At 47.3% G+C, this 10,244-nt stretch overlaps 2 protein-coding genes across 6 annotated transcripts; one reads left to right on the forward strand and one right to left on the reverse strand.

The window, feature by feature from the left end:
• The first annotated feature begins 273 nt into the window (after positions 1-273).
• On the forward strand, positions 274-5,061 carry LOC112890290 (phosphatidylinositol 4-kinase gamma 5-like). Of its 4 annotated transcripts, XM_025957199.1 has the most exons (3): positions 1,225-1,648; positions 2,410-4,212; positions 4,261-5,061. In XM_025957199.1, exons 2-3 carry the CDS (start codon positions 2,662-2,664, stop codon positions 4,663-4,665), a joined length of 1,956 nt encoding a protein of 651 aa, XP_025812984.1. In that variant the 5' UTR covers positions 1,225-1,648; positions 2,410-2,661; the 3' UTR covers positions 4,666-5,061. The 4 variants fall into 4 exon arrangements, with proteins under 4 accessions (XP_025812982.1, XP_025812981.1, XP_025812980.1 ...); XM_025957197.1 differs by lacking the exon at positions 1,225-1,648 and adding an exon at positions 274-509 and having other exon boundaries at positions 2,410-5,061; XM_025957196.1 differs by having other exon boundaries at positions 1,224-2,298; positions 2,410-5,061.
• A 651-nt stretch (positions 5,062-5,712) lies between these two features.
• Positions 5,713-9,749, reverse strand: LOC112890696 (calcium/calmodulin-regulated receptor-like kinase 2). 2 transcript variants are annotated; one of them, XM_025957548.1, is made up of 8 exons: positions 9,364-9,749; positions 8,662-9,105; positions 8,246-8,399; positions 7,509-7,635; positions 7,242-7,327; positions 7,078-7,149; positions 6,635-6,838; positions 5,713-6,264 (listed from the first exon to the last, which is right to left on the reverse strand). In XM_025957548.1, exons 2-8 carry the CDS (start codon positions 9,012-9,014, stop codon positions 5,947-5,949), a joined length of 1,314 nt encoding a protein of 437 aa, XP_025813333.1. In that variant the 5' UTR covers positions 9,015-9,105; positions 9,364-9,749; the 3' UTR covers positions 5,713-5,946. The 2 variants fall into 2 exon arrangements, with proteins under 2 accessions (XP_025813333.1, XP_025813334.1); XM_025957549.1 differs by having other exon boundaries at positions 8,662-9,204.
• Positions 9,750-10,244: the final 495 nt, after the last annotated feature.

Genomic DNA, 10,244 nt, shown 5'->3' on the forward strand with positions numbered 1-10,244 from the left:
TCTAAGTTTTTTTCAAAACTAGAAAATAGACATAAAGTACTCAATGACTACAGGCAACATAAATTAAATTACAGGGAAGCAGATGGTGGCAAGTGCAAAAGGACAAAAAAATGTAGAGACGCCCGTTGCCTCGGCCAATCCCCTCTCACGCACAACTCACGTCTCTCTAACTATGGTTATTTGCTAACCCACCTCCTTAATCCCTCTCTTAACCCATCCCTCACCCCCTACTTGAGGCGCATCACCCCTGCGCACGAACACACAGCACGGACGCCAAGAACGATTGAAGGAGCGTGAGTGGGAGTTGGGAGGCAGAGCTGTCCAGTGGTGGCGCCGGAAGGTGGGGGCGTGCTGCCAGCAACCGAGTGTTGGTGCTGCTGCGCCTGCCGCCGGACAGGGACGAGTGGTGGTGCCTCCTCGGAGTGCGGCAGCGGCGGCGCCGGAGCAGTGCCGGATCTGCGACTTCGCCGGCGGCAGGCCACCATCCCTGAGGCTCCGCATTGGATCAGGTACGGCTGGCGGGTCCTCCCCGTTTTTCCTGGAATCCTGGGGTTCTCCGTTCGCGCTGCTAATTCTGCCGGCTCTATTTATTATTTCTCCGTGCCTCGTTTCTCTGGCTGGAAGAGCAAAAGCTGGCGTATTTGGCTGGAAAAACTATATTTTCTTGCAATTAGATGCAGCACAGCTCCATTTCTAGTAGCTTGCGGAACAGTACTTTCCGTTGCTATGCCTCTGTGATAAGCTCACAACTGTGCCTGATTTCATTCTTCTACCTCTTGACGTGATAGCATTAGGCGTTTGCTTCTTCATCTGCTTCTAGCAGCAGCGCTGCAGCGGGTCTGTGTCAATCGAGCTGTGGAGCAGAATTTGAGCCTGTGCAGCTACCGGAGTAGAGTAGATTCAGCTCGAGGAGTACGATATTCCTGTAGTAAAAGGGCCACCTTTGACAATTACTTACAGTTTTGACTAACCCGTTCGAGATGAGATGAGGTGGCTGGTGCTTTCAGCTACCAGGAAGAACTTAGATGTGGGTTTTGGTGTGCCTTATTTCAGTTGCCATATGGAATTTTAGCGGCATGCCTAGATCTCCAGGGTGAGCAAACACAGGTGCTATTGATGGAAGTGATTGGGGGGTTGGGGGGGGGGGTGATCTGAAATGATAAAACTGCAAAAAGATGCACCTATCTTCAACCAACATGTCATAGTTGCAACATGTACATTAAAAAAAAACAACCTAAGAGTAACTCCAACAGGCTAGGTATAATTCTAACTAAATTTAGTGTTTTAGAAAGCCTAGAGAGCTTCATAATGATGGTGTAAACCAACGCACTCTCTAAATCTTAACTCTATATTAATCCCCTTCCTCTTCCCTTCACCCGGAAGCAAACCTTCCTACTCGGCTTAGGAGCATCGCCGCCGGCGCCCCGGCCAGCTCGGGCTGCCATTCTTCGATTCCTCCCACCCGGACTTGCACCACCCCCTCCCGCACCTCCGCCCGTACTCCACCGCCCTCGCCCGAGCTTCTCCCGGCCGAAATCGGCCATCTTCGGCCCGCCGGAGTTGCTCCTCCGCCCGACCTCCTCCCTCACCATCGACCCCTACCTCCGGCCGCTCCTCCTCGCCCTCCGACAGCACAAATCGGTCCCCGGTGAGCTCCTCATTTCGTCCGACCCCTTCCCCGCTCGTTTCCCTTGCCGAGCTGCTGGAAACGGTCGCGCCGCTGCGCCAGCCCCTCCTGCCGCCACCACTGCTCGTCGCGGGCAGCCCTCGCGCGGCCCTGCGCTGCGCCGGCAAGCGCCCCGGCTCCGCCCGGATGCGCAGCCCGCAGGTCTGCCCCGCCCCGCCGCCGGCGAGAACGGCGCGCAGCGCCACTGGCGCGAGGGGGCGGGAGGGCGCGGGAACAGGCGCGCGCGCGGGGGAGGAGGAAGATGGCGAGGGGAGGGCGCTCGGCAAAAAAGCCTAAAAGGCTAGCGGAGGCATGTAGATGCCGAGCGGGATAGCGAGGGGAGGAAGATGGAGTCTGTTGGATGGAGTTTTTACAACCCCTAATCCAAATTTACCCAGCCAAATAGATTTACCTAGGCTGTGGGAGTTGCTCTAATGGTCAACAATTATATGAAAAGTGGTAGTCCACTCCTTGTGTGTGCCAATTTTTTCCTTAACAAAGATGGATGCTTACTTTAGCCATGTGAAATGTTGGGGTTTCTTGATTGTGTGCCTGCCTGAGTGTGTCATGAGGAAACTTCCTTTATTTTTTGTTCCATGCTTCATGTGGAACAGGAATGATACTAGAGTTGTGTGAGTCATGAAGAGATAATTTTCATATCTTGTTTTTATACTTGTTAGTTGTTTGTTTCTTCTGACCTGGGAATATGATGATAACATCCTCTTATTCTGTCTTTCTTGCAGGATCTAACTATCAACTAGCAAGCTTGTCCATTTCCATCAGTTACGGCCCCCTGCTGTCTTCACCTTCCTTATTTGTTGTTGCTTTTTGGTGCTGCCTAGAAAGTGTACAGGATGTCTGTCATTTCCTAATGATCACTGGAGTGACGTCTCTCTCGCAAGTTGCACAGAAGAAAGCAAGCGAGAAGCCAGAAAGGCTGCATTTTGGCAGCTCCCCCTAGTACATTGGCCTCAATTCCTTTGTCAGTGTCCACTATGTCTCGCAACTTGGAGAGCCCAGTGCAGACCCAGATGGCAGTTTCAGCCTTGGATCGAGCTCTTGGCAGTGAGTATCCTACGAAAAGTATAAGTGAGACCAAGGTTGGTGGATGGAAACGAGTCTTTGTCCAAACTGACACTGGTTGTGTCCTGGCTGTTCGACTGGATCGCGGTGACAATGTGCACACGGTCAAGAGGAAGCTGCAGGTGGCCCTCAATTTTCCCACTGAGGAGAGTTCTCTGACATTAGGTGATCGTGTCCTAAAAAATGATCTCAGCACCATCAGAAATGATTCCCCATTGCTTCTCACCAAGACATTCATGCATCGAAGCTCCTCCACACCATGCATGTCTCCTACAGGCAAGGATCTGCAGCAGCAAAGAGATAGGGGTTGTCCAATTGAACTGTTAGTATGCCCGAGCCGCTGCTCTCGAACAAGGCAGCTCGTGAAGGATGTTGCTAGGGCTATAAGAAAAGGTGTGGATCCTGTACCTGTCAATAGCGGGCTTGGTGGTGCCTACTATTTCAGGAACAGCAAAGGTGAGAATGCTGCAATCGTGAAGCCAAATGACGAGGAGCCATTTGCACCCAACAACCCAAAAGGTTTTATAGGGAAATCCCTTGGGCAGCCAGGCCTCAAAAGATCTGTTCGAGTTGGTGAGACTGGTTTCAGAGAGGTTGCTGCCTACCTTCTAGACCATGATAACTCTGCTAATGTCCCTCCAACGGTTCTCGTTAAGATTTCTCATCCTGTGTTTAATATGAATGAAGGCATGAACTGTGCTAACAAGAATGTTGCTGATGGTTGTACTCAAGCTGTTAGCAAGATTGCATCATTTCAGCAGTATATTCCTCATGATTTTGATGCTAGTGATCATGGAACCTCAAGCTTTCCGGTTTCTGCTGTCCATAGGATTGGTATTCTTGACATCAGGATCTTCAACACTGATAGACATGCTGGAAATCTTCTGGTAAGGAAGCAGACTGGAGCAGGAACATTTGGGAATCAGACTGAGCTTATTCCTATTGATCATGGTCTCAGCCTTCCAGAGTGTTTGGAGGATCCTTATTTTGAATGGATCCACTGGCCTCAGGCATCAGTCGCATTCTCTGAGGATGAGCTCGAGTACATAGCAAATCTTGATCCAATGAAAGATGCAGACATGTTGCGTATGGAGTTGCCTATGATCCGTGAAGCATGCCTGAGAGTACTAATACTCTCAACAATATTTCTGAAAGAAGCCACAGCATTTGGTCTGTGCCTTGCCGAGATTGGGGAGATGATGAGCAGGGAATTTACTGGGATGGAAGATCAGCCAAGTGAGCTAGAGTTTGTCTGCATGGAGGCTAGGAGGCTAGCAACAGAACAAGAAGACAGTTCAATAGAACATGACTCTGGTGACGAGGATTTAACTCAATTTGAACTGGATGGTGATGATCATGAAATGCCAAAACAACCATCTGCCCATCAGTTTGAATTTAAGCAGGGAAACTACATAAACCAACTCTCTAAATTGGATGAGGCTGATGAAGAAGAAGAAGAAGAAGAAGAAGAAGAAGAAGAAGAAAAGTTTGCATTGAGGCTGATGAGACTGGATGACATTGAGGAGGTAGAAAGCAATGCAGAAAAGTTTGCATGCCCTAAGCCTGTCAATAAGTGGCTTGCTAACATTTCGAAGCTGTCGACCTCACTGAAGGGTGTCAGTCTAACAGACAAAACCCAGCGTCAACTGTCTACTGGCCCTAAGATTGTGGATTCCGTGAAAACTTCTAAGAGTAGTAGCAACGACCATGGCTCTCAACTTTGTAACTGGGGGAGTGCAAATGATATGCTCCCGACAAGTGTGAGCTTCGTCAAGCTGGCTGACATGGGACTTGAGACGTGGGGGTTGTTCCTTGAGAAGTTCCAGGAGCTTCTGCCTGAGGCATTCCGCTCGCACAAGAGCAGCGTGACAGCGCAAAGGGCAAAGCCAAGGCTGGGCACTTCTTGCCAGTTTTGAGTTAGCGCAGGAGTAGGGAGGTGAGCACCTGTTCAGCCGCTGCTGTTTGCTTGCAGGTGTTAAGCTATGCAGTTCTAGAATAAAGCCATCCTTCACTGGATTGCAATAGGGTTTGAGTGATTGAGCGCCTGATCCAGAGGTCCATGTTGTGATGATGGCCTTGCCCTGTACATAGTTTTTTTTTTCCTTTTCATTTTCTAGCTAGGTTGCTAGACATGAGTTGCTTCAAGGAAGTTGGGATGTGATGTCACCCCAGTTCTTGGGGCGCCCAACTCTTCCACTCATGATATGCATTCAAAAGTTCCATTCAAATAAACATTCAGCAGAAAGTTTCTGATGTGGTAATTAAGCATTGTGACAGACCTCAGGTGAATGTTAAAGCTCAACTTACAAACATTTTGTTGTGTTGTAGTTGGCATGCTGAGTATCTGTCCTGTACCTTAGTCCATACTGGTGTCAGTTAACTGTAACTCTTGGGTTTGCTGATCTGCTGTTGACCCTGCCGGAGTATTCATTTTCTTGTTCAGATGGGCATGGTAAAAAAAATTAAATTTCAGTGGTTTAGTTGAACCGCATCTATGAAATCAAAGCCATGCTACACTTTAATGCTCGTAGTCTATCTTGCAGTCTTTAGGTGTGAAATTAATTCTCTCATATGTTGTACGACAAGAATAAATGCGACAGAAGTCCAGAAAATTGTTGGGAAAACACAGCAGTAACTTTTGTTGCTGCTGCAGTGTTTGTACTCCAAGGTACTTCCGCTCATGGCATGAACTCATACATGTATGTGTTTCCATCTATTTCCAGCTGTTACTTTTGTTGTTGTAGTGTTTGTATTCCAAGGTACTTTTGCTATTGCACAATTATGACTGCGGCAAAATAAGAAAGAACAGCCAAAGAATAACTGCGACTGATTTTTTCCAATGGTTTGATGCATCCCGGATTCTTTCAGTTTTGTTTCTCGAAACACGTGAACTTACAATGGTTTGATAAATTTTCCTTGTTGATTTACGTAAATCTGCAATAAGGATGTCATTATCTGTCAAATGCTACAACTTCTACTGTTGATTATATACAACGATTTCAAACCTCAGGTCAGTCAGAACTCCGATTATCGAGACGTCGATACCTCTCGTGGCAGCCAAGACATCATCAAGGACCTCAACTACTTGATGCTTTCATCAAACAGCTACAACATCCTTCAACCCTCTTTACATTTTGATTTACTTTTTGATCAAGTTAAAATCTAACTCTACAAGGAACCTACATACTAGAACAAGCTCATGCCCTTATGGGCGTCAGTTCTTTCATGCTGGTAAGGTCACTCAGCTCGACATGCTGGTACTCTATCCTCCTCAGGACGGTTCTAGTCTCGCTCCTCGGCAAAGTCAGAGCATCATGCTTTGTCAGCTGGCGCTGCCTGAGCCTTGAGATGGCCTGCGTGACCTCTGATATCCAGGGGCGCTTCCTTGGACTCTTGTTAACACATCGGTAGGCAACATCAGCAAGTATCCTGACCTCTTCAGGGATGTTCCCTACTAGGAGGTCCTTGTCGAGTATCTCATCCCAATCAACCCTTCCCTCCCCTCCAATTGCTGCCTGAAAGGAAGCATGCATCGTATAAGTTGTTTGGTACTCCACAGCACTGCTGATGGCACTTGTGCTCACGGACTGGTTTAATAAGACATCTTCATCTTACAGCAATGTAGTAGTAAGTTGTTGTACTAAACAACAAAATTTGTGGCCTAACATCATGCTTCACAGCAGGAAATAAAGGACTAAATGAACTGTACTACTGTAGTAATATACACAGGTCCGATGCGCATGACTCAAAAGTGGACCAGGCAAAACTAGTCAGACATAAAATAAATGATTGATCTGCTAATATTGAGTGATAATACCTATGGAATAAGTAGAAAAAATGCTTTTCCAATTCTGTATGACTTTCAGTAACGTTAAAATGACTTACCAGATTAATGTAATCCATCAGACCTTGCTGCGGATTTATGGCTGTTATCAGTTCAAAAAGTATAATGCCAAAACTATACACATCACTCTTCTTTGTTAACTTATTTGTGGACATGTAGTCAGGATCCATATATCCATAGGTGCCCTTGAGGCCCGACTTCCTTCCATCATATACTTCCTCCTTTGATAGACCAAAGTCTGCAACCTGCATCCACAAGCAAAAGGTAAATTAGAATATATGAGCGTAGTTTTCAGGCTATGTATTTTATCTCGTGATTTTAATCTTGCTTTTAGTTGCATATATCTGGGTGGAGTTGAATCATTGAACTTTATACTCATCATGAGTCAGTATTGGTTCAGTTAAATGAACTGACAGGATAATACTTAAAAGTGCATGTGGAGCAGTTGAATGATCAATATAAAGTACATCACAAATTGTCAAACCTTGGCCCTCATTGAATGGTCCAAAAGTATATTATCAGACTTTAGGTCTCTGTGAATAACAGGTGGAACAGCCTGCACACATGAAACATAGTCATATATCTTTCATTTATTGCCAAGATGAGGTTACTTACACACACTTCAATAGCCATGAACTGTTAGCGTACCCCTTCATGCAGATACTCAATCCCATGAGAGATATCATGGGCAATTTGCAGCCTTTCTTGCCAGCTCAAACTCCGTTTATTGTCGCCTGAGTGAAATTATATGAATGTAATTAGGGTCATGTATTTGAAATGATGAAACAATTGTTTGTTCCATATGCAGTGCACTGACATACTATAAGCTCTGTGCAAAACTAATATGCAAATCATTTGTAGCATTTCTTTGTTTCGTGCTTCCTTTTACAAAAATAGAGAAATTGTCTCCCTTACCGTACAAAAGTCTTGCCAAACTCCCATTGCTCATGTACTCGTAAATCAGAATGCGCTGACCTTTCTCCACACAATACCCGACCAAATTAACAAGGTTCCTATGATGCAGCCTGCTAAGCAATGCTACCTGCAAACAAGATGTAGTCATGATTGCACTTTGATCAGTTTATTAGAGTCAAATGTCCACAGAAAACTACTTTACATAGATTAGAGGTACTTGCTTTACCCACATCATGTTTCTTTTTTCTTTCTTTCCTTTTCTTTGGAGGTAAATAATGTTCCAATTTTTGAGGCAAAGCTTGTTCCATCATTCAAGAACATAATTACTTTGTGACGACAAGTGGATGTGTCTAAGAAAAAGATAACCCTTAGATTAGCTAATCATAGGAATGGGACTGAAACCAAATAAGAAAAGGTTCTTTTCCAATGGCACTTCTCTCTAGACTCGTGAGACTTATTCCTTTTAGGTGAATGTGCGCATTTCTCATCTGCTTTTTCACTTCATCATACTATGCGACTAGAGTGCAACGGCAGCATTATGTCGATAGGAGCATAATTGAGGGCACAGCATGCCAATAAGCAAGCCAATTTCCAGGGAAGTTGTTCCCTGATGTACAAATCATCCATAGGATTAGCAAAAAGGTGCAACTCTTACCACATCCATCACACCAACCAAAATAGATAATTTGCTTAGAACAAAAACCAAAAAAAGATGCATCCGAAAAAGATTAACATACCTCAGTCTGGAACTCTCTTTCCCCTTGCCTTGAATCACTCGCGAGCACCTTGACAGCTACCACTTCACCGGTGGCCATTACAGCCTTGTACACAGGACCGAACGATCCTTGCCCCAGAATTGTGGTAAAGTTGCTGGTAGCCTTCTGCAGATCCCTGAGCAGCAACCACCAGCAACATGATGGAACAACTCAGAAAATGATGTGATATTTGCAACTGAACATTTGATCATCTACAAGTGGCTACTCTATTCAGTGACAGTTTAACAGACCCATCTGAATTGCAATAATTTTTCGCAGGAATTTCATAGGGAACATTTCAATTGCGTCAGGCTGTGGAAAATGCCCATGTTCCAAACAGGCGTAAAACTGCAAGAAAGCATTTGAACACGAAAACTAAAGATAAAGAATTGCCATACTTGTAGTGGTATTTTGGGATCCCGGAAACGGTCAGCGGCGGCGGCTCCCTGACGTTGTGGCCGGTGCCGCCTCTCCAGGCCCAGAACGCGGCGCGCTTTGCCGGCGGCGGATGGCCCCAGTCAGCGACGCTCTCGGAGACCACCGAGACGGAGACGCTGGAATCGAGGCTGGCGCAGCAGGCGCCGTCGGCCCGCAGCGTCGCCGAGGACGACTCCAGGGACCGCGTCCGGGCGGCGTCGCTGGCCCGCCGGCGGTACAGCCAGATGGCGACGAGCATGCACGCCGCCGCGAGCACCGCGGCGGCGACGCCGGCGGTGACCCCGATGAGCACGGCCCTCGTTCTATCGACCATCCCCCGGCGAGGCAACGAACATGCCGCGCGAGGCCACGCTAGGGAGCACGGACCGCGCGCCTCTCGGTGCCGGGCTGTCCTCCTCTTGCTCCTGCCATGGGAGCAGCAGCACCAGCAGAAAACGCGTCAAGAAGCGGTCTTTCACCGAAACATCTCGCTGGCACTACGAGCCAAAACGGTTGAAGCGGCCCTGCGCGGCAGCGTCACGCGCGGTAAGACGCAATCTCAACTTCGCGGCGCCATGGGGGCAAGCCGCAATTTTGCAGAGCAACTTAGCCGTAACACTGCGGAATTGATACGAGTCTGAACAAAGGCATCTAAAACTTGGCAGCAAGGCCTTGCACCATACCTCGATGTCGCGGAATTCCGGTCGAAGGAGTCGATCCCCAGCACCTTGCTTCAAGGAACTGCTGCAGATAATGGATCGAGGAGACGACCGAGTGGAAATCCTCTCCCCCCCTCTCTCTCTCTCTCTCTCCCCTCTGTTGCTTTCTCCTCTGCGTGGCGGAGTAGGGAGAGGAGGGCCTTGGAGGATGGGTTCGGAGCAGAGCAGAGTGGCGCGTGGAAAAGGGCAGCGTCCCCTGTTCCGGAGTAGACGGAGTCCAACCCCTCTCCACCCAGACGCAAGCACGCAACTAATATCTGGCTCGAAAACAACCGGTGCAGATTGCCATGGCGGGGCTCGCTCGCAAGACCGGGAAAGGGGAGACGGGCACCCGTCGACCTCTCCCCTCCCCTGTTCCTCCTTGTCGTCTGTCTCCGTTCCGGCTTTTGTTTGGATTCCGAAGAAGCTGCTTACCCTCCGTTTGGATACAAAGTATTTTTAGAGTATTGGACAAATACTACAGTTTTATAAAATACTTTGGTTTTTAGAAACTTATGGGCTTTGTGGTTTTAGAAACCGCAGTTCTATCAAAATTATAGTCTTTTGGAGTTTTAAAAATTCCACTCTAGGCTTCTTTTCTAAACCATAATTTTGCACGTCCTTATCTTATAAAACTACAAAACTATAGTTTCTTAATACTATAGTTTTCTAAAACTGTCCAAACAGATCCTACATCTGCATGCGTTCTCGAATTCTTGATTGCGAGACGGGAGCAGTTGGTGGCCGTATTCGTTGAGATTTGAGGCGAGACCCTGTCAAATTGCCATGTGCACACGGGTCGTGCTCCTGCGTGTACATCCACAGGTTTGATTTGATGGTCACGTCGGGCCTTCTAAATAAAAAGC

Source organism: Panicum hallii, chromosome 4, assembly GCF_002211085.1.
Source record: "Panicum hallii strain FIL2 chromosome 4, PHallii_v3.1, whole genome shotgun sequence".
Taxonomy (NCBI): Eukaryota; Viridiplantae; Streptophyta; class Magnoliopsida; order Poales; family Poaceae; genus Panicum; species Panicum hallii.

What these genes read in the sequence shown, in the direction of transcription:
- LOC112890290 (XM_025957197.1), top strand. Translation starts at nt 2,662, where the DNA reads ATGTCTCGCAACTTGGAGAGCCCAGTGCAGACCCAGATGGCAGTTTCA.
- LOC112890696 (XM_025957548.1), bottom strand. Translation starts at nt 9,014, where the DNA reads ATGGTCGATAGAACGAGGGCCGTGCTCATCGGGGTCACCGCCGGCGTC. An exon ending in TTTGGCAAGACTTTTGTACG is followed by an intron (nt 7,328 to 7,508) that starts GTAAGGGAGACA and finishes AATTTCACTCAG; the next exon opens with GCGACAATAAACGGAGTTTG. An exon ending in TTGAGTATCTGCATGAAGGG is followed by an intron (nt 7,150 to 7,241) that starts GTACGCTAACAG and finishes TCATGTGTGCAG; the next exon opens with GCTGTTCCACCTGTTATTCA.